The 24,025-nt window shown below is 50.5% G+C and overlaps 1 protein-coding gene across 1 annotated transcript in view; it reads right to left on the bottom strand.

Moving 5' to 3' along the window:
* LOC144487692 (ras-responsive element-binding protein 1-like) overlaps positions 1-24,025 on the bottom strand; it is a gene marked incomplete at its 3' end in the record, with an annotated part of 71,004 nt that overhangs the window by 28,710 nt on the left and 18,269 nt on the right. Inside the window, exons 4-5 of the mRNA XM_078205774.1 lie at positions 16,180-16,269; positions 13,760-13,923 (exon numbers count right to left, since the gene is read on the bottom strand). Coding sequence (XP_078061900.1) covers positions 13,760-13,923; positions 16,180-16,269 — 254 coding nt within the window. The remainder of the gene's footprint in view (positions 1-13,759; positions 13,924-16,179; positions 16,270-24,025) is intronic.

Genomic DNA, 24,025 nt, shown 5'->3' with positions numbered 1-24,025 from the left:
TGAATGAATTTTTTAAAACCTGCCATTCACGCCTGTTGCATCGAGGTCGGAGAATTTGGCGGCCAGGCAAATCTCTGTTCATGGCAGCTGGATGGGAAAATCCTGCCGTCGGGAACGGTGATAAGATTCCACTCTGAGATGTGAGCCTGGGCCTAGTCAGTGAATGGAGGCCTTTCCTGTTGCAGCAATGGGGATGTGTGAGGCAAACCCAGCTCCACCTGCAGAGGCTGAACTCTTACACACTTCCAACTCAAGAGGCGAATGTGAAAGGGGAAGGAAATCTCCGACACAGTTCAGCTACTTTGAAAAGAGGATGTTTCACGTCACGGTATCGGGATTGGAACGAAGGTTGGTATTTGATGGCCTCAACCCTCACGCTGGCGGGTTTGGGGGTGGGATGAAAGCAGGTGAGACCCCCCCCCCCCCCCCCCCGCGCCCCCAAGCAGGCGAGAGACCCCTCGAATTCCCGAGAGTCGGGAAGATCCATCGACAGCCTCCCTGCCTGAGTATTCTTCAGAAATGCACCATGGAGAGGCCAGGGCTCGGCTCGGCTAACAAAGAGTCACTATTACCCCGAGGGCACCACCCACTGTTAAATCTCACCAATGGATAGATGTTCCATTTGGAGGAGATACTGGGAGATGCCCAACAAGCGGGGAATCTCACCCAGCCAGGAGTGAACGCCTCCAGGAGAGAGAGAGAGCGATCGGTGGGCGGAGGGCAAGACTGGAACATTTTATCTCAGGCCTGCTCTTGCATTCCTTCCCGCAGCTGCTTGCAGCTTTCAGAGCTGTGGGCTCCTGACCGGGGACTGGTAGAGCACACGGCAAGGGGAGATGGGAAATAAAACCTCACAAAACAGTCTGATGGGCATCAAGTTCGTTTGGAAAGCTGCGAGGTGGTCTCCCTACATCATGCATTAATGAAGAGGTTAATCTCAGTCACACAGACAGCGTGTTAGGAAAGCTTTGTCTATTGTTCTGTGCTCCTAGCAGTGGTCCAGTCCTTCCCCTGTGCGCCTTCAGCTTGTCTGCTTTTTGACTGCTATATTCCAGAAAGCCATTAGGCTGTAAACATGTGCAGCTGAACAGGAAGAGTGTGTTTATCTGCTCCAACCAGCATGGCCTGCTGGGGAAGATATGATCGCCGGGATGTTTTAAAGCAATTCAATCAGTCTTTACTGTTTCCCCTCGTAGCTAACTGCCAAAACATCTCCCTGAACTCCAACGGGAAAAAAAAAACTGAGAGAACTTTGGAAAGTGCCCGCCTCAGCTACTCCGCAGCGACGGCCTGTACCGCCACCTCAGTGTCCAATCTCAGGAAGGCCGGCATGTGGGAGCTAACCCTCTCAACAGCGAGCTCCCAGAGGGAGGCAGGAGTTAGAGGGACCTCACTCACTCTCAGCCACATCTGCTGGCAGTGTAACTGGAGCTAATACGTTCAGCAACCAACGAGGGAAAAGATGCTGAATGAATAACACTAGCTCCTTCCAGGAAAGATCTGGGACGCTCCCCGGGATTCAGCTCCCCACACACAAGCTGCTTTCTCTTTGCATGGAGTGAGAGAGGTACAAATTTCTCAAATAAAATCTAGACCTGCAATTCCCATGAATAGGATGGGAATGGAGGGATATGGTCCCCGGAAGGGTGTGGGGGTTTAGTTCAGTCGGGCAGCATGGTCGGTGCAGGCTTGGAGGGCTGAAAGGCCTGATCCTGAGCTGTAATTTTCTTTGTTCTTTGTTTATTCCCATAGCAACTTTCTCATCCCCCAGGGCGCTCCAAAGCACTTGGCGGCCAATGAGGTTCTTCTGAAGCTCGGTCTCAGTTGGAAACGCGGCTGCCAAATTGTGCACAGCAAGAACCCACGAATAGCACTCTGGCCAATCTACTGGGGTAGACTTTCAGTTGGTGCCCGGGTGTAAAACAGCCCATTGCGGATCAGCTGTCTATTACAGAGACGGTCCGAATTTAATTCCCATTGAAAACTACCCAATCCCTCATGGGAGCACTGGCGTTATTCTTAAGGTTTAAAGTTTTTAAAGTTTAAAGTTAGGTACATTGGCCATGCTAAATTCTCCCTCAGTCTGCGAGGAGAATGAGGGGAGATCTTCTAGAAACATACAAGATTATGAAGGGAATAGATAAGATAGAAGCAGGGAGGTTGTTTCCACTGGCAGGTGAAACCAGAACTAGGGGGTATGGCCTCAAAATAAGGGGGAGCAGATTTAGGACTGAGTTGAGGAGGAACTTCTCCCACAGAGTTGTGAATCTGTGGAATTCCCTGCCCAGTGAAGCAGTTGAGGCTACCTCATTGAATGTTTTTAAGGCAAGGATAGATAAATTTTTGAACATTAAAGGAATTAAGGGTTATGGTGAGCGGGCGGGTAAGTGGAGCTGAGCCCATGAAAAGATCAGCCATGATCTTATTGAATGGCGGAGCAGGCTTGAGGGGCCAGATGGCCTACTCCTGCTCCTAGTTCTTATGTATCCGAACAGGTGCCGGAGTGTGGCGACTAGGGGATTTTCACAGTAAGCCTACTTGTGACACTAATAAGTAAACTTTAAATATTAAAACTTTTTACTGATGTTGGTTGGAGGATAACTGTTGACCAGGACACTGGAGAACTTTGCTGTTTTCCTTCAAGACCTGGATGTGCAATCCTGGACATCCACCTGAAGGGGCAGCAGAGGCCGCTCAGTCCGATATCTAAAAGACAGCAGCTGCAACCACGTAGCCCTCCCTCAGTACCGCACAGGAGTGTCACTCTGAATGATGTGCTCAGTGCCCCACAAGACTGGGACTTCAACCCACATCCTTCGGACGTGGGAGGTGTGAGAGAACTACCAACGAGAGCTGCCCAACCTGGAACATCGGGAATTCATAGGAATGGAAAATAACAAAACAGAATCTCTACAGGAGACCATTCGGCCCATCGAGTCTGCACTGACCACAATCTCACCCAGGCCCTATTCCCCAACCCCATACATTTACCCTGCTAATCCTCCTGACACTAGGGTCAATTTAGCCAATCCGCCTAATCTGCACATCTTTGGACTGTGGGAGGAAACCGGAGCACCCGGAGGAAACCCACGCTGACACGGGGAGAACGTGCAAGCTCCACGAAGACAGACAGTGATCTGAGGCTGGGAATTGAACCCGGGTCTCTAGCGCTGTGAGGCAGCAGTGCTAACCTCTGCGCCGCCCCTTATATCTCAAATATTTGCGACTCATTTGTTTGCAGGTCTCCATGTTTTTGGAAACATGGGCAGGGTCAGATTTTCCCCCGAGTGTTTCGAAGCCCCGACTGACACCAGGGTCAGAGCCCGCACCATGTGAGGAACAGTCGCTCGTTGAGATTCCACCCTCCCCCCCACTGAAACGGTGGCCAGAGGGTAGGCTTGCCGTCCAATTAAGGATGGTGGATGGGCTCTGAGGCTCCCCCCCCCACAGCCTGAAGGGACCAGCAAGATGCCGTGGCAGATCAGTGCGAGAGCAGGTGCTTTACAATGGAGGCTCTTCTCTCCCCCCCCCCCCCTAACGTTTTCCAAGTTTAAATTAAGGCAAGACTTTGTTGCCAAGTCCTCATCGCTGGGTATGTTGGGGGAGGAAGCCCCATCCCCTACAGGATGGTCTGTGGCTGCTGGAGGACTCGGGCAGGTGGGGAGGGCCTCTGGGCCTACCTAGAGCACTGACATCCTCCCCCGTCTCAGGAGGCTGCCCCCACAGGCATCTGGCCCATTCCCCAATGCCATGGTGGGAGTGGGGCAGTCTTAATAGGCCTTTAACAGTCATTAATTGGCTACCCAACTCCAATCCCCATCCCACCCTTTTAGGGTTAAAGCTAACAACCCTACAGCAGGGTGGCACAGTGGTTAGCATTGCTGCCTCACAGCGCCAGGGACCTGGGGTCTATTCCCGGCTTGGGTCACTGTCTGTGTGGAGTTTGCACATTCTCTCCGTGTCTGCGTGGGTTTCCTCCCACAGTCCAGAAATATAGAGGTTAGATGCATTGGCCGTGCCAAATTCTCCCTCAGTGTAACCGAACAGGTGCTGGACTGTGGCGACTAGGGGGATTTTCACAGTAACTTCATTACAGCGTTAATGTAAGCCTACTTGTGACACTAATAAATAAATTTTAACTTTAATAACTAGCACACTGGACAACAGTGCCAATCATTATGCCAACAACAACCCGTCCGTCCGTCCCCCCTGCCAACCCTCACCTTGAGCACTCACCCCTATCCAGTCCCAAAACTCCTACCCATTCTCAATTACCACAACAAGGGCAACATCAGAAGATGGGAAACAGGTGGGGGCAGATTTTTAAAAAAGCATCCCTTCTGCCCAGTCACCTCATGAAATATGAACACCACAGCCCGCAATGCCACAAGGTCACGGAGAGTGTCAGCTTTGGGAGCAGCCATCAACTGCGATGGCTGGAAGCTGTCCAGAGGGTCAGGCACTGAGTGAAGTATTTAAAATGCATGGCACTCTTCTGTCTGAACCAACAAGCAAGGCCAAAACTGGAAATTCTGGTTGGGCCCAGGAGGATGCTATACAATTTGGCAACAGTCTAAGAGTTTCAAATCACTCAGCGCTCTCCCTGCCTTTCTCCCAGCACTGCTGAAGGAAGCACAAAGGGCAGCTCTAAGATTCAGCAATGACAGCTCACGTACAGTGGGAGAGGCAGGATTGAGACATCCTCGGGTAGCCTGACACACTGGGCAGCACGGTGGCGCAGTGGTCAGCACTGCTGCCTCACAGCGTCAGGGACCCGGGTTCAATTCCGGCCTCAGGTCACACTGTCTGTGTGGAGTTCGCACATTCTCCCCGTGTCTGCGGGTGGGGTTTCCTCCGGGTGCTCCGGTTTCCTCCCACAGTCCAAAGATGTGCGGGTGAGGTTGATTGGCCATGCTAAATTGCCCCTCAGTGTCAGGGAGATTGGCAGGGTAAGTGCGTGGGGTTACGGGGATAGGGCCTGGGTGGGATTGTTGTTGGTGCAGATGCGTGGGAGGTCAATCATGACTGGATTGGCAACAAGTATCTCCCTCCCTGTGACGGCCAGAGTCAAGAACCACAAACACAACTTGGAGCCTGTGACAGTAAACAATGTCTGTGGCAACAACTACAATGAAAGTCTTCAGTTTACCTACTGAATGCCAAATTAATTTGAGGTACATGGCACCCCCAGCATTCCCCACTAGAATTCTGCTCAGTCTAATCAGTGTTGTACTTCGGGTATCTCTCTGCAGGGTCAGAAAGGTGCATAGTGCTAATAAAGATGTCTCTGGCTGCTACACATGAAGATACTCTTGTTCCAAAGGAACTACACACTGGAGAATTGCAACCCCAGCAATCCTGCCTCGTGGATTCCACACTTTTTAACGCACACAGCTAGCCAGTCGCACAGATCCACCACTTGTCGTTTGTGGGCAGCTGGCTGACAGATGCAGTTGTTGTTCCCAAGAAAAAAATTCCACGTTTCCCTGAAAGATACTACTGCCTTTGTGCAGTGAAGCTGTAGCGGAACCCCTTCGTTCCTGACCAGAATCCTCGGAGGATTCACCCTCGAGTTGGCAGGGGGGAGGCATTGCCAGCAACAGCAGCCAAACCCCCCCCCTCTGGCATCATCGCCGGTGGAATAATGATGAGGATAGCGAGCGACATTCCGAACCAAGGAGTTAAGATGGGCTCGTCCTTTCCAAACTCTTCCATGATGAGGTGGTCCATTCCTTTACAGTCACCCCGACTCAGATTTATAAAGTGCTCTGATGCTCCAAGGGAAACTCAACCCAGCAAGGTTGGCACTGAGCCGCGTGAGGAGATATGAGGGAGAGGTGACCAGAAACTTGGTCAAAGAGGGAGATTTTACAGAGTCCTGAGGAGAGAGAGGTCGAGGGGTTTAGGGAGGGAATCCCTGAATTTAGGGACTATACTCTTTACATCATCATTGACCTGTAATTTTGATCAAGGAGTAATGCAAGCATTCTACCTCCTGCATTCACTTCTTTTAGGTGGAAAGAAGCTTAAAGTTTATTTATTAGTGTCACAAGTAAGGCTTACATTAACACTGCAATGAAGTTACTGTGAAAATCCCCGAGTTGCCACACTCCGGTGCCTGTTCCGGTACACTGAGGGAGAATTTAGCACGGCCAATGCATCTAACCAGCACATTGTTCGGCGATAGGTTTTTGGACTCGGACAGAGAGAGGACTTGACCCCTTTTCTTCGTGTTCTGCCACTTTCCTTTCGGCCCACATCTAACCCTTGCTGCCCCATGATGCTCTGCCCTTATCTTGTGGCTTGTTGTCTTCTCGTCTCCTGGGCCTCTTTCTTTTTCTTATATATTATTGCAATCCTTTTTCCGTGCTCTTCATTTTAGAGTTAGGGTTAGGGCAGCACGGGTGGCACAGCGGTTAGCACTGCTGCCTCACAGCGGGTTCGATTCCCGGCTTGGGTCACTGTCGGTGTGGAGACTGCATGTTCTCCCCGTGTCTGCGTGGGTTTCCTCCGGGTGCTCCGGTTTCCTCCCACGGTCCGAATGATGTGCTGGTTAGGTGCATTGGCCGTGCTAAATTCTCCCTCAGTGTTACCCGAACAGGTGCCGGAGTGTGGCGACTAGGGGATTTTCACAGCAACTTCATTGCCTACTTGTGACACGGATAAATCAGCTTTAAACTTTAACTTTTCGGACTGAGGGAGGAAACCGGAGCACCCGGAGGAAACCCATGCAGACACGGGGGGAATGTGCAGACTCCACATAGACAGTGACCCAAGCTGGGAATCGAACCCGGGTCCCTGGCGCTGTGAGGCAGCACTGCTAACCACTGTGCCACCGTGCTGCCCTTCTTTAAGAACCGATCTCGTTCATAAAGAAGGGCAGGAGTCAGATGGAAGGAAATGGATACGAGTCAGAAATATATATTGCTTCGAACAGAATTTCAACTCTCGCTCCTTGCTCTAACTTGCCGGCATGTTCAGGTTCGATTCCCGACTTGGGTCACTGTCTGTGTGGAGTTTGCACGTTCTCCCCGTGTCTGCCTGGGTTTCCTCCGGGTGCTCTGGTTTCCTCCCACAGTCCAAAGATGTGTGGGTTCGGTGGATTGGCCATGCTAAATTGTCACTTAGTGTCAGGGGGACTAGCTAGGATAAATACACGGGGTTACAGGGAGAGGGGCTTGTGGTCAGTGCAGACTCGTTGGGCCAAAAGACCTCCTTCTGCACTGAAGGGATTCTTAAAAAACAAATTTGAAAGATTGCACCCGACAATGTGGAATTTAAGAAAGAGGTTGTGCTGGAATCTTTGAATGGCATCAAGATAGATAAGTCACTGGGTCCGGATGGGATGTACCCCAGGTTACTGGGGGAGGCGAGGGAAGAGATTGCAGAGCCTCTGGCGATGATCTTTACGTCGTCGATGGAAACGGGGGAGGTGCCGGAGGATTGCGGATGTGGTTCCTATTTTCAAGAAGGGGAATAGGGATAGCCCAGGAAATTACCGACCGGTGAGTCTAACCTCAGTGGTTGGTAAGCTGATGGAGAAGATCCTGAGGGACAGGATTTATGAGCATTTAGAGAGGTTTAGTATGCTCAAGAATACTCAGCATGGCTTTGTCAAAGGCAAATCGTGCCTTACGAGCCTGGTGGAGTTCTTCGAAAATGTGACTAAACACATTGACGAAGGGAAAGCGGTAGATGTGGTTTATATGGATTTTAGCAAGGCGTTCGATAAGGTCCCCCATGCGAGGCTTCTAGAAAAAGTGAGAGGGCATGGGATCCAAGGGGCTGCTGCCCTGTGGATCCAGAACTGGCTTGCCCAAAGGAGGCAGAGAGTGTGTATAGATGGGTCTTTTTCTAAATGGAGGTTGGTCACCAGTGGTGTGCCCCAGGGATCTGTTCTGGGACCCGTGCTGTTTGTCATTTTCATAAATGACCTGGATGACGAAGTGGAGGGATGTGTTGGTAAGTTTGCCGACGACACGAAGGTTGGTGGGGTTGTGTATAGTCTGGAGGGATGTCAGAAGTTACAGAGGGACATAGATAGGATGCAAGACTGGGCGGAGAAGTGGCAGATGGACTTCAACCCAGATAAATGCGTAGTGGTCCATTTTGGCAGGTCAAATGGGATGAAGGAGTACAATATAACGGGAAAGACTCTTGGTACTGTAGGGGATCAGAAGGACCTTGGGTTCCGGGTCCACAGGACTCTAAAATCAGCTCCGCAGGTGGAGGAGGTGGTTAAGAAGGCGTATGGTGTGCTGGCCTTTATCAATCGAGGGATTGAGTTTAGGAGTCCGGGAATAATGATGCAGCTATATAAGACCCTCATCGGACCCCACTTGGAGTACTGTGCTCAGTTCTGGTCGCCTCATTACAGGAAGGTTGTGGAAAAGATTGAAAGGATGCAGAGGCGATTTACAAGGATGTTGCCTGGATTGAGTGGCATGCCTTATGAGGATAGGCTGAGGGAGCTCGGTCTTTTCTCCTTGGAGAGACGTCGGATGAGAGGAGACCTAATAGAGGTATACAAGGTGTTGAGAGGCATAGATCAGGTGGACTCTCAGAGGCTTTTTCCCAGGGTGGAAATGGCTGCTACGAGAGGACACAGGTTTAAAGTGCTGGGGGTAGGTACAGGGGAAATGTTAGGGGGAAGTTTTTCACACAGAGGGTGGTGGGCGAGTGGAATCGGCTGCCGTCAGTGGTGGTGGAGGCAAACTCAATAGGGTCTTTTAAGAGACTCCTGGATGAGTACATGGGACTTAATAGGATGGAGGGTTAGAGGTAGGCCTAAAAGGTAGGGATATGTTCGGCACAACTTGTGGGGCCGAAGGACCTGTTTTGTGCTGTAGTTTTTCTATGTTTCTATGTAACAATTTTGCACATCCTCTGTACAAGGACAAACTTTGCTCATTGTAGGGCCCAGATGCTTTGCTGAGCTTTTCGATTTCGTGACCACATTTCTTTTCTTAATTCTCTCCTGAAATTGTAAACCAGGATGTGAAAGCTCCCTCTGTTATTTTTTGTTTCTCAATTTTTAACACATTGTTGATGCACTGCGACATTTACCCAGCGGGGGGGGGGGGGGGGGGGGGGGGGGGGAGAGAGAGTTGGTGGGCAGGTTTTATCAAGCGGGACATGCCACTGGGACATACGCTGGGCAGGGTCTCTCCAGAAGTAGAGGGGAGGCCTGGTCGCTGGAGAGCTTCTCAGGTGGCCAGCACCCTTGGGTGGGAGGTCTGAATTCCACTGCCGTATTGCAAGGTCAAGGGCGGCATGGTGGCACAGTGGTTAGTACTGCTGCGCCACAGCGCCAGAGACCCGGGTTCAATTCCCGGCTTGGGTCACTGTCTGTGCAGAGTCTGCACATTCTCCCCGTGTCTGCGTGGGTTTCCTCGGGGTGCTCTGATTTCCTCCCACAGTCCAAAAGACGTGCTGGTTAGGTGCATTGGCCATGCTAAGTTCTCCCTCAGTGTACCCGAACAGGTGCCGGAGTGTGGCGACTAGGGGATTTTCAGAGTGACTTCATTGCAGTGTTAATGTAAGCCTACTTGTGACTAATAAATAAACTTTATCAAGAGTTTAGCGAGAGGAGATGACAGCTAATGAAGGCTCTCTATGCCACTGTCTGCTACCAAAATGCCCGAGGGGGCAGGGAAAATGGCCTGTAGTTGGACCTTTGCCAGTTGTAACATTACCCAGGAGGTAGACTCGGATTTTTCTGTCTCCGGGGTAACTATCCAGATAAATAAGTCAGAACCTCTAACTCAGAGTTGGAGACTGTTTTTGGTGGGTCCTGAGGAACAGGGGAATTGAGCATCAGAAGTTTAAAATTCCCATGGACTTCCCAGGGGTCCCAAACCACATCTTGTCCAATCTCCAACAATCCCGAGACTGTACGGTCTTGACCACTGCATCTGAATCAGGGAACAGAAATTGGCGACTGAATTCGGAAACCACATCCATTGTGGCTTCAGCCGCTGGTGGCCGTAATCTGCACCGTTTGTTTTTCTGGAAGCATCTGTTTCCCAGGACAGTATGCACAGGTAACCATGGAAACAAGGCTGTGGTCAGCAAGAGCAGGCCTTTGGTTTGACCTCTCCCTAGGGTCAGCCACTAACTGAATTTACAGACTGCAGCAAAAACTGTCACCAAAACACTTGCACAGGCAAACTCTGATCCCAGACACAATTTTGCTGTGTGTGTGTTTGGGAGTGTGTACATTCTGGTGTGTGTACATTCCAGTGAGTATGTGCTCAGGTGTGTGCATGCATTCTGGTGTGCGCGTGTTTGGGGGAGTGCATGTTCAGACGTGTGTACATGCAGGTGTCTGCTGAGCGTGCGTTTGGACGAGCATGCGTTTGGGTCAGCGTACATTCAGGTGAACGTGCGTTTGGATCAGAGTGCGTTTGGGTGAGCGTGCGTTCAGGTGTTTGCGTGTTCAGGTGACGTGCGTTTGGGTGAGCGTGCGTTCAGGTCAGCGTACATTTGGGTCAGAGTGCGTTCGGGTGTGTGCGTGTTTTAGTGAGCGTGCGTTTGGGTGAGCGTGTGTTTGGGTGTGCGTGCGTTCGGGTGTGTGCGTATTTGGGTGTGTGCATGTTTTAGTGAACGTGCGTTTGGGTGAGCGTGTGTTCAGGTGGGTGCGTGTTTTAGTGAGCGTGCGTTTGGGTGTGTGCGTGTTTGGGTGAGCGTGCGTTCGGGTGTGTGCACGTTCACACGCACACGTTTTCACTGTGCGCACTCAAGTATGCTTGGCAAAGTGTTCATGTATGTGTGGGTGTGTGTGTGTGCGCACGTGCTACCGTGTGTGTACAAACTATGTTATTAAGATGTTAAGCTGCTACGGTCTCTGTTCCTGAATGTGTTACAGCTTCCTCTGTAAATTCTGCCACTTCATTCAGTCCAATACCCTCCGCTGCAAGATCGCCTCAGGAAATATCAAAGCCGGCTAATCAGCGAGAGGGAGTTATCCTCTCGGAGAGAGCAGGACTTGTATCAAAGTCCACAACAGCATCCACGACAGCCGACAACCTCGTAAAGGGGTAGGGCTTTGCAGGGAAAGAGAGTCAGCGTGAACAAAGTATCTACAAGATGTGAAGTAAACACGCTCTGTACAGTGTCGCTGCTTGGTTTACAAGCACGAGGCACGGCATCCTTCCATTGTAACGTTCCAACACTGGTGTCACGTGACAGGGAAGATGAGCCACGGGAAATGAGCTTGGTATAGGATTCTTCGCTGGGATTCTCTCAGACATACTCTCTTCATTTTCAAGGGGAAAGGTCGCTCCTTCACAAGGCACCTGTTCTGTTTTCAATCACGTTTCGCTTACTGAAACTAAACGTTCAATTTTTCAAATCATTTTCTTCCCTTCAGTCTGCCCTCCGACATCTGAGAAACTGCTCCCAGACTGACAGGATGAGCAGGTGACATTCCCCTGCACTCTGTCACCACTCTATAGCTGGCCGTGAGGACGGGTGGTCAGTGACGCCTCTCTCTCTTAGCCCCATAAATGGAAAAGCACATGGGTCTCCATGTATCAGCTCCCCGACTGTGACAGACATAAAACCACATCACAGCAGCTGGAGGAGGAGGAATCTTCATTGCAACAACCACACAACCTGTCCTGGTCCCTCTGCGCCGACATTATAGTTAAAAAAGCTCACCAATGCCTCTCCTCCTTTCTCTGAAGACTAAGGAAATTTGGCAAGTCCGCTACAACTCTCACCAACTTTTACAGATGCACCATAGAAAGCATTCTTTCTGGTTGTATCACAGCTTGGTATGGATCCTGCTCTGCCCAAGACCACAAGAAACTACAAAGGGCTGTGAATGTAGCCCAGTCCATCACGCAAACCAGCCTCCCATCCACTGACACCGTCTATACTTCCCACTGCCTCGGGAAAGCAGCCAGCATAATTAAGGATCACACGCACTCCGGACATTCTCTCTTCCACCTTCCTCCGTCGGGAAAAAGATACAAATCTGGGGACACGTACCAACCGACTCAAGAACAGCTTCTTCCCTGCTGCCATCAGTTTTAAGTGGACCTACCTTACATTAAGTTGATCTTTCTCTACATCCTAGCTGTGACTGAAACACTACATTCTGCACTCTCGTTTCCTTCTCAATGAACGGTATGCTTTGTCTGCATAGCGCGCAAGAAACAATACCTTTCACTGTATACAGGTGACAATAATAAATCAAATCAATGACGGAACTCAACTCCGCGACTGAAAAGATCTCAGGCGGAATTTTCCCGTCCCACCCACCACGGGAATCGTAGTTGGCAGGACACGGGCCATGCCAAGGTCCGTTGACCTCAGGTGGGATTTTCCCGTCTTGGGGCGAGCGCAGCTGGAAATTCCCGCCCCTCAAGTGAAGCCCCTCGAAATTTGACGGACCGGAAACGATCAATAATCAGGCAGGCAGGAAAGGAAAGCTGGGAATTATTTCTCAGCCGAGATATCCCAGAACAGCATTGGAATCAGCCCAGGAAGAGGCCATTCGTCCCATCGATGTCTACACTGGCTCTCTCAGTTAGTCACACTCTCGAGTTTTTCCTCATTCCCCTGCCATTTTGTTCTCCTTAACGTATTTATCCAATTCCCTTTTTAAGGTTAGCACTGAATCTTCAAAAGGCAATACATTTCAAATCCTAAACCACATCCATTAAAGCAAAGATAAACCACAGTACAGCCGGCACCATCACTTCAGGGACAACCTCTCTTCAACTCTTTTATTCAGTCTTCCATGCGATACAAATCCACGTTTGCTACTCCTCCCTACTCACCTTTGAACTGAGTGTCTCTCCAGGCACTCTCCATTTCAGCAGGCGGTTAAGAGTCAAGTACATTGGGCGACACGGTGGCACAGTGGCTAGCGCTGCTGCCTCACAGCGACAGGGACCCGGGTTCGATTCCCAGCTTGGGCCACTGTCAGTGCGGGGTCTGCACATTCTCCCCATGTCTGCATGGGTTTCCTCCGGGTGCTCCAGTTTCCTCCCACAGTCCGAAAGACGTGCTGGTTAGGTGCATCGGCCGTGCTAAATTCTCCCTCAGTTTATCCAAACAGAGGCCAGGATGCAGCGGCTAGGGGATTTTCACAGTAACTTCATTGCAGTGTTAATGTAAGCCTACTTGTGACACTAATAAATAAACATTAGCTATTGGTCTGGAGTCACATGTAGGCTGGACTAGGTAATGGTCAAAATTACTGAGACTAACTTTTCAATTCCAGCGGCACAGTGGTTAGCACTGCTGCCTCACAACGCCAGGGACCCGGGTTTGATTCCAGCCTCGGGTCACTGTCTGAGGAGTCAATACATTCTCCCCATGTCTGCGTGGGTTTACCCTGGGTGATCCAGTTTCCTCCCACAGTCCGAAAGATGTGCGGGTTAGGTGTATTGGCCGTGCTAAAGTCTCCCTCAGTGTATCCAAACAGGCGCCGGAGTGTGGCGAGTTAGGTTGATTGGCCATGCTAATTTGTCCCTTGGCGGATTAGCTGGGGAAATATGTGGGGTTATGGGAATAGGGCCTGGGTGGGGATTGTGGTTGGTGTGGACTTGATGGGCCGAATGGCCACCTTTGGCACTGTAAGGATTCTATGATTCTATGAATTCCAGATTTTATAGATAAATTGAATTGAAATTCCACCAGTTGGCGTGGTGGGATTTGAACCCATGCCCCCAGAGCATTAGCCTGGGCCCCTGGATCACGGTGACATTCCCACAACGCCACGGTCCCCGCGCCGACCAGCACTCACCTGTGCATGTTGCCGTTGGTGGTGAAGGCCTGGTGACAGATTGTGCACTTGTACGGTCGCTCCCCGGAATGCACCAACATGTGGCGATCCAGAGAGCTGGCTGAACTCAGGGACTTGCCACAAATGCTGCAGGAATGGGTGCTCCCTCCACTATCTGTGTTGTGCTGCAAAAAAAGAGTTCCAGTTAGAACTCTGGACCACAAGAGCAAAGATCATGACCTCAAGTTGTCGGATCACATGACATTCGTTCGGCTTGATGCACCCCATTGGATTTTCCGCCTCATCCCTCCCAACGCAAAAAAACCCCACGGAATTCCCGGCCTCCCAGAACAGGGGGCACCGACTGCCATTCTTTTCCATGGTACGGAACAGAAAGTTTTCGAAATGAAATCGATAACTAGAACGGGAGCTCGCGTTAGCATCAAGATAAAAGCAAAATGCTGCAGATGCTGGAAGACCGAAATAATAAAGGGTTCCACTGGAAAAAATTCCACAGATCCTGACACCATCCGCGGAGAGAGAAACAGACTTAACCTCTTGGGATTGGACATGGCTGTGTGCAATTCTGGTCACCCTATTATAGAAAGGATATTATTAAACTAGAAAAGAGTACAGAAGAGATTTACTCGGATGCTACCGGGTCTTGATGGTTTGAGTTATAAGGAGAGGCTGGATGGAAGAGGACTTTTTTTCCCTGGAGTGTAGGAGGCTTAGGGGTGATCTTATAGAGGTCTATAAAATAATGAGGGGCACAGATAAGGTATGATAGTCAACATCTGACTCGATGAATGGGGATTTATTTCCAAGTCAGGATGGTGAGTGACTTGGAGGGGAACTTCCAGGTGGTGGTGTTCCCATGTGCCTGCTGCCCTTGTCCTTCTAGATGGTAGTGGGCGTGGGTTTGGAAGGTGCTGCTTTGGTGAGTGGGTCAAATTGCACAACTCCAAGATGTGCGGGTTGGGTGGATTGGCCCCTTAGTGTCAGGGGGATTAGCAGGATAAATACGTGGGATTACAGGGATAGGCCCTGGGTGGGGTTGCTGTCGGTGCAGGCTCGATGGGCTGAATGGCCTCTTTCTGCACTGTAGGGTTGCACACACTGACGGGTTTATGTGGAGGGTTTCTATTCCTACTGCAGACATCAGAATTTATAATGGAAAATGTGGGTTAATTTTAATCTCACCATGTGGACAGAACACCGGCCTGGCCGCTCCCTCCCCACCCCTCCCATCCCCCAGTTACAGCGGCAGCTCAGATTTCATTTCTGTTCAAAACAATGGGACTGAAAATGGAATCCTTTCTGTGATGGAAGCTCATCGAGAGTGGCGACTAACCACCACGCTGGGAGGCTATGTGGCACAAACCAGACAGTTGTTAGTGTGTGTGCAGTGCTGATGATGCATGGAGCACTGTCACTTTATCCAATGGATGGCACTTGTAACTTAAGTACAACATGGTGAGGCTTGGCACATTAATCCAGCAGCTGCCCTCCTGGTAAGGGGCAAGATATTGACCCTGGTAAGGGGCAGAGTACCGACCCTGGAAAGGGGCATCGTACTGACCCTGGAAAGGGGCATCGTACTGACCCTGGAAAGGGGCATCGTACTGACCCTGGTAAGGGGCAAGATATTGACCCTGGTAAGGGGCAGAGTACCGACCCTGGAAAGGGGCATCGTACTGACCCTGGAAAGGGGCATCGTACTGACCCTGGAAAGGGGCATCGTACTGACCCTGGAAAGGGGCATCGTACTGACCCTGGTAAGGGGCAAGATATTGACCCTGGTAAGGGGCAGAGTACCGACCCTGGAAAGGGGCATCGTACTGACCCTGGTAAGGGGCAGGGTATTGACCCTGGTAAGGGGCAGGGTATTGACCCTGGTAAGGGGCATCGTACTGACCCTGGTAAGGGGCATCGTACTGACCCTGGTAAGGGGCATCGTACTGACCCTGGTAAGGGGCAGGGTATTGACCCTGGAAAGGGGCATCGTACTGACCCTGGTAAGGGGTGGGCTATTGACCCTGGTAAGGGGCAGAGTATTGACCCTGATGGCAGGCTGGGTACTGACCCCGGTGGCAAGCTCCTAGTAGGGTATTGCCGTACTGCAGCACATGACAAGTTCCTGCCCTGACAGAGGTCAGCCAGCATCACTCATGCTGCCTGCAAACCCAAAGCTGCTGCATCTTCCTAGCCCTACAAAGTTCTGAGAGTGCAGTTTCTAAGGAATTGTGTAACTGTGCATTTTCTTTTTATGTCTTTGTAACGTGGCTTTACTAATTTGAGAAAGACTTGACTTATGGTGGAGGCTCGCGATGCAGGCTATAACATTTTCACCACATCAAAGCCCACGCAGCTAACGATAAAATAGTGCTCGGTTTGAAGTGTCTCAGCTGCAGAGGATGATGCAAGCAGCCACAACATACCTGTCGAATGTGCATGGTTAACTGGTGCTGTGTCCCACAGTTCTTCTCACACAGAGGGCAAATGAAGAAAGACTTCTCTTCTTTGGCTTCCTGTAGTGGGCAGAAGATTGATATGTACATGTGAGCAGAAGCACGTGTGAAAACCAGAGTCAGAAAGCGTCTACGGAGAGCAGAGCACCGCTTCACAAAGAGGAGTGAGTCACGGTCACATGCAGCATCATGAACTTTGCCAGCGTGTGTTCCTCATTAGAAGTGGAGGGTTCTTTGAAAGATGCTTCCCCGCTACCCCTGTGTGGAGAGTAACTAACTAAAAGCCAGCAGTTTCCACGCTGGCTGTTAACAGTGTGCGCCTCCTCTGCCAATGCACTCATGGGACAGTCAGCCTGGGAACGTAGGACAACTTGCTCCAATTCATAGAATCCCTACAGTGCAGGAAGCAGCCATTCGGCCCATTGAGTCTGCACCGACCACAACCCCACCTAGGCCCTATCCCCGTAACCCCACATATTTACTCCGCTAAACCTTCTAACCTACACATCCCAGGACATTAAAGGGCAATTTAGCATGGCCAATGCACCTCACTCGCACATCTTTGGAGTGTGGGAAGAAACCGGAGCACCCGAAGGAAACCCACGCAGACACGGGGAGAATGTGCAGACTCCGCACAGACAGTGACCCAAGCCGGGAATCGACCCCAGGTCCCTGGAGCTGTGAGGCAGCAGTGCTAACCACTGTGCCACCTGTGTGCCATCCAATTGTCTGACCTATTTGCAAAATACCTACAAAGATACAGCATCGTGGCTCTGACTCAATGTTCCTTTTTTTAAAAATAAAGCGGGTATCTTAACAACTATGAAAGACAAAGAAAGTTTTTGTTTTTTAAAACAAAAGACATGTAACTTGAAAATTGCCAGTGGAATGCAGTTGTGAATAAGGGTTGTTTGATCATAAGGACATAACCGTAAGACCATAAGATATTGGAGCAGAATTAGGCCATTCGGCCCATCGACCAGGGTGGGAAACGGCTACCGTGACATCAACCAAACAAGGGGCATCCATGAATTGATTCAATCAAACAGTAGCCTTGCCCACAAAAATAAGAGGGCGGGATTTACCATGCAAATCATTGTTGGGGGGGGAAGGGGGCATGTCATGTCAATGGGGTTTCCGCTGAATGAACCCCACACCACCATGAAACCCGCAGCGGGGGTGCACCCTCGGGTGATCAGAAGATCTCAGCGACCCGAACGCTTCACTTCCCCCCCAAACGGGATGGGTGATAGAATCACATCGCGCAGTTCCGAGGCCATTCGGCCCACCCTGCTGGTGCCAGCTCCTTGCAATTAGCTACCCAATTATCCCCACTCGACTGTCCCCTCACAACAGCTCTGCAAGCCCTTCCTTCCTTTTCCCCCACTTCCTTTTCTAAGTTACCATGGAATCTGTTTCCACTGCCATGCTTTCAGGCAAATCATACAATGGGATAGCACAGGAGAAGGCCACTTGGCCCATCAGGCTCGTGCCAGACCTTTAAAGGGGCAACCCAGTAGCATTTCAGGTAAAGATTGAACACACTTGTGCTTGTGTAAATGATTGTGTAAATGTGCACACATATGTATATGTGTACACCTATATGTCTCTGAGTGTATATTTGTACTTCCACTACTGAAGATGGGCGGAGATAAGTGTTCACCCTTATTTATAAGCAAATCTCAAATACTAATGGACCAATTTCAACAAAACTTGGTACACAGATCAGGGAAAACTGATTAGTTTTTGGAGAAGATGCAGATTCAGAGCTTGGATTTTTTTTTAAAGGATCTGTTATCATCTCGAGATGGGGCAAATTGACTAAATAACATTGTTTTATTTGGAAAACTGTTGATTGTTTTAGTATGTTATAGATTGCCTCAGCTGTTGTGGTGGAATTTGTCACAGCTGTCAAAATGTGAGCAGAGTTTTCAGAGCAGGTTGTTGCATGTGGATTGATCTGAAGCCTCCTCTGTGAGATGGAAGTTCTTGATTAAAACAAAATGGTTTCCTTCTTGAGTTTTGCAGCTACAGTGCGTCAACCAGGCAGGGAGGAACCTCAAGGAGGTGCAGTATGCTTGTATTAAAGAAACAGAGGTGACTACTCCATTGCTTAACTTCGAGTTACTACAATGCGGCAGAGGTATGTGTTCCACTGGGGGCTCTCTTCACTTTTGTATGTTTTTTCTGAAATTTATTCGCGTTTTTTCACATCTGTGATGGAAGGATACTCGGACCATTGGCTAATCTGTCTCGCCACACTCACAGAAAGTGAAGGCTGTGACACAGTCCACATGTGAACTATTGCAATGCCTATCGCACTCAAATAACCTCACAGCACCCACTGTCCAGGGTCACATTTGAGCAGAATCCATCCATACAATCCCTGCAATGCAGGAGGAGGCCATTCAGCCCATCGAGTCTGTACTGACTCTCCAAAAGAGCATCTTACCCAGGCCCATGCCTTCACCCTATCCCCATAACCCTGCGCACTTACCATAGCTAATCCATCTAACCCACACATCCTTGGACACTAAGGGGCAACTTACCATGGCCAATCCACCTAACCTGGACTGTGAGAGGAAACTGGAGCAGCCAGAGGAAACCCACGCAGACACGGGGAGAACATGCAAACTCCACATAGACAGTCGCCTGAGACTGAAACCGAACCCGGGTCCCTGGCGCAGTGAGGCAGCAGTGCTAACCACAGTGCCACCGTTGATGATGACCACTTGGACAGGGTCATTTGGAGGGGGTGTGGGGGGGGGCGGGGGGGCGCGGTTGGAGGGCAACACTACAAGTGGACTCTTACCTCTAAAAGAAGTCAATACCTCAGGAGAGGGAGGCTGGGAGAAAAATAAAAACAGTGGGGAGAATATTGGCAAAAGAAAGAAAGATGACAGGGAGCCATTTTGTGGGTAAGATTAGGGAAAGCTGAAAGCTTTTGGGAGTGGCTCGAATGCCATTCCAAAATCCACTTGGCCATGGAGTATGAGATCAGCAGCATTCTTCACTGCACTGCCCTGCGTAATATTTCCATGCTTATTCAGAGAACGCATTTTGGATTGGGACATGAACTGTATAATAGCTCAGGGTCAGAGCGTACAGAAGAATGCAAACCAAGGAGTATAGCTATGGGTGGCACAGTGGTTAGCACTGCTGCCTCACAGCGCGGGGGACCCGGGTTCAATTCCCGGCTTTGGGTCACTGTCTGTGCGGAGTCTGCACTTCCTCCCCGTGTCTGCGTGGGTTTCCTCCGGGTGCTCCGGTTTCCTCCCGCAGTCTGAAAGACGTGCTGGTTAGGGTGCTACATTCTCCCTCAGTGTACCAAAACAGGCGCCGGAGTGTGGCGACTTGGGGATTTTCACAGCAACTTCATTGTAGTGTTAATGTAAGCCTACTTGTGACACTAATAAATAAACTTCCAGTTACCCATCTCGGCCAGTGTGCAGTCACCCACAACAGTGTTCAGTGCTCGCTTGCACAGAAAGGCAACTCCGTGTTGAAGAGTGAAATTTTTTTTAAAAACAACTCTGTCAAAGACCTACACTCCCAGAACATTGAAGTTGAAACCCCTCCCTGTGTTTTGCTACCAGAGGGAACAGTCACAAGTGGAAGACTGAGCGCTTGGGAATCTGCCAACAAGCAGCCGGGTCAGCCAAGGTCTGTGCTGCAGTGTGTACCCGGGGTGCGTCAGAATCTCTGCCACAGTTTTAAAAATACCTCGTTGACCTAGTCCACTAGAAACGATGGGTGTTGTTGCAGCAAGTGAGGCTGCCGCTGAGGGGACGCAGCGTGGGGCATCTCTCGGTCTCTAGCCCACTGCTACACCTAATGGGCTGGTGTCTGACACCCCAGCTCATTCTCTTAGAAATTAAAAAAAACCCAACTGAACCAATAAACTCGGTGAAGAGATGTGCAGCTGCAGGTTCGGGATGCCTGCACTTTGGGACATTTCAACTCTACAGTCCGACTTGGGCATGCTTTTCTCTCTGGCTCCCCCCACCCGCCTTCTCGTTCCCTCCTGTTTAACCTTGGACAGGAGATCAGAGCTACGCAGCTACACTACCTGGCCCCATGAATGTTGACTCTGCAGTTTATCATTAACTCGGAGTAAAGCTGCCTCCCATACCAGCACATGGCACACAGCACAGGGCAGGTCAGTCAAACAAGTGGAAGGACGGTACACTCTGCCGCGGGATAAAGTGCAAATGTTTACCAGCCGTCACAGCTGCTACTGTTTCTCTCGCCAGCAGAGCGGAGGATTTAACAGAAACGCCACTCTTGTTGTCAGAAACAGAATGCTGGGCGCAAAACCCAGAGGAAAAAAAAAACCCCAGTTCTATACTTCAAGCACATTGACCAAGGGTGCGAAAGGTTCGCTCCATTCTCGTCACATGGCTGATCACATTTATGGCCCAGTGTTAACTACTTTCGATAGCAGAGTCTAGAGTTGATATTACTTTACAGCCCTTTGCTCAGTGAGTCTCAAATCCGGCTGGATCAAAGCGCAGACGCGCCATCGGAATGCTGCTTTGCTTCCTCTGCGCAGTTACTAAACGCAATGGCTGTCTTTTCTGTGCATTAGCCGTGGCTCAGAAAGGTCTGTGTTGCAGCCCCACATCCAGGACTGAAGCACGATAACCAGGACCGCCACACCATAGAAACATAGAGTCCCCTACAGTGCAGAAGGAGGCCATTCAGCCCATCGAGCCTGTACTCACCACAATCCCACCCAGGCCCTATCCCCGTAACCCCACATATTTACCCCACTAATCCCTCGAACCTACGCATCCTGGGACACTAAGGGGCAATTTAGCATGGCCAATCAACCTAACACACATATCTTTGGACCAGTGCGGACTGAGGGAGTGCTACACTGCCAGTGGTGCCCTCTTTCAGAGAAAACATTAACCACAGGCCCTGCCCCTCAGAGAATCACAGAGTTGCTACAGTGCAGAAGGCGGCCATTCGGCCCATCAAGTCTGCATCGACCACAATCCCACACAGGCATTACCCCCGTATATTTACCCTGCTAATCCCCGACACGAGGAGCAATTTAGTATGGCCAATCAACCTAAGCCACGCATCTTTGGACTGTGGGAGGAAACTGGAGCACCCGGAGGAAACCCACGCAGATACGGGGAGAAACCCCACACAGGCAGTGAGTCGAGGCCAGAATCGAACCTGGGTCCCTGGCACTGAGAGGCAGCAGTGCTAACCACTGTGCCACCGCGCCGCCCCAAAAATGGCGCCCAACGTAGGTCTCTCTCATAAAATAATGACAGACTTTTCCCTGGTGTCCTGTCCACTATTTAGACCTCAATTAACATCATGTAATGAGATGATCTGGTCACTAACATGTTGCGGTTTTGTTGGGAGCTTGCTGTGCACTAATTGGCTGCTGCGTTTCCTCCGTTCGTTACAACACTGACTACACTTCACGCAGTATCTCACTGGCTGTAAAGTTTGTTGGGGCACCCTGTGGGTTATGAAAGGCGCTATATAAATGCAAGTCATTCTTTAACATACCCAGCGCAGCCTCAATCAAACCAGGTCCCACCACCCCCCCCAAAGCATCCCCCCCTCACAATGTTTGGTTGGCGCCTGTTTCTTTTTCTGAAGATGCTGACTCAGATTGTGGGGTGTGGCTCACTGACCACCTCCCCCACCCCCATCCCCGGGGGTGTCAGAGGGACTGACACTCCCGGTTACATACAAGGCAAAGACTTCCTGATTGGATTGGCCCATCAATTGGATCCTTAATCAGAGAGTTCATACTCCAATAGGCCAAACCCAATGGCCCGATTAAAGTCATTATAAATTGTAAACTGGTCTCTGTAATGGTGGCCATGAAGCTGCTATGGATCATTGTAAAAAAAAACCCTGGTTCACTGAATCAGAGTGGCACTGTGGCACAGTGGTTAGCACTGCTGCCTCACAGCACCAGGGACCCGGGTTCAATTCCAGCCTCGGGTCACTGTCTGTGCGGAGTTTGCACATTCTCCCCGTGTCCTCGTGGGTTTCCTCCGGATGCTCCGGTTTCCTCCCACAGCCTGAAAGACGTGCTGGTTAGGTGCAGTGACCCGAACAGGCGCCAGAATATGGCGACTAGGGGAATTTCACAGTAACTGCATTGCAATGTTAATGTAAGCCTTACATGTAACTAATAAATAAACTTTAGATGTGTGAAATCATAGAAATCATAGAAACCCTACAGTGCAGAAGGAGGCCATTCGGCCCATCGAGTCTGCACCGACCACAATCCCACCCAGGCCCTACCCCCACATATTTACCCGCTAATCCCGCTAACCTATGCATCTCAGAACTCTAAGGGGCAATTTTTGACCTGGCCAATCAACCTAACCCGCTCATCTTTGGACTGTGGGAGGAAACCGGAGCACCCGGAGGAAACCCACGCAGACACGAGGAGAATGTGCAAACTCCACACAGACAGTGACCCGAGCCGGGAATTGAACCCGGGACCACTGGAGCTGTGAAGCAGCAGTGCTAACCACTGTGCTCCCGTGCCGCCCTGGGTTAGGTTGATTGGCCAGGCTAAATTGACCTTGAATATCAGGGTAAATAGGTAGGGTTATGGGGATAGGGCCTGGGTAGGATTGTAATCGGTGCAGATTCGATGGGTCGAATGGCCTCCTTCTGCACTGTAGGGATTCTATGATATTCTCCAGAGAGAGAAATCTGCCGTCCTTACCCAGTCTGGCCTACGTGTGAGTCCCGAGTCACAGTAATGTGGCTCACTCTTAAATGCCCTCTGAACTGGCCTAGCAAGCCACTCAGTTCAAGAATCATTAGAAACTTGGAGCATTCAGTCCCTGAAGCCTTCTCTGCCATTCAATATAATCATGGCTGATCCTCTATCACAATGGCCTACTCTCGCTGTATGAGATCAAGGCAAACTGAAGGCAGAAAGATGTCCGGATTGGAGGAGAGTTGAAGGGACAGGAAGCAGGGGGTCTGAATAAAGAGGCTATTTTCATGTTAGCTGGCTGTAGGTAATGTGACAAGGAATAGTGTTGGAGCCTCAGCTATTTACAATCTACCACAGCAACTTGTTACTATATCGCACCTTTAGCATAATGAAACATCTTCAAAATTGCCACTCCAGAGGGTAGTGGGTGTGTCGGCCACACCCTGCCCCTCTGAATCTATTCAAGGCTGAGATTGTTTAAAGTTTATTTAATAGCGTCACAAATAGGCTTACATTAACACTGCAATGAAGTTACTGTGAAATTCCCCTAGTTGCCACACTCCGGCGCCTGTTCGGGTACACTGAGGGAGAATTTAGCACGGCCAACGCACCTAACCAGCACGTCTTTCAGAGTAACCGGAGCACCCGGAGGAAACCCACGCAGACACGGGGAGAACGTGCAAACTCCACACAGACAGTGATCCAAGCCGGGAATCGAACCCAGGTCCCCGGCGCTGTGAAACAGCAGTGTTAGCCACTGTGCCACCGCGCCAGAGAGTATTAAGGGGGAGGGGGAGCAAGCGGGAAAGTGGCCTTGAGGGAGAAGATCAGCGGTGAGCAAAGCAGGTTCATGGGGTCAAGTCTCCTGCTCCAATTTCTCACCTTCTGAAGCATTAGCTCCTTCAAATGTCCTTCAACTTCTTTAGGCACAAGAATTGGCATTTGTATGGCGCCTGTAACACAGTGGCCAGACTTTTCCGGCTTTTCCAGCCGGCGGGATCTTCTGGTCCCGTCAACTGCGACCCCCCTCTGCCCCTGGATTCCTGGGGCGGGGGGGGAGCGGAAAATCTCACCCGTAAAACCATTCCAGGACATGGCACGTGA

Source organism: Mustelus asterias, unplaced genomic scaffold (assembly GCF_964213995.1).
Source record: "Mustelus asterias unplaced genomic scaffold, sMusAst1.hap1.1 HAP1_SCAFFOLD_979, whole genome shotgun sequence".
Taxonomy (NCBI): Eukaryota; Metazoa; Chordata; class Chondrichthyes; order Carcharhiniformes; family Triakidae; genus Mustelus; species Mustelus asterias.
The sequence above is the reverse complement of the archived record's forward strand: the minus strand, read 5'-3'. Positions and strand labels throughout refer to the sequence as shown.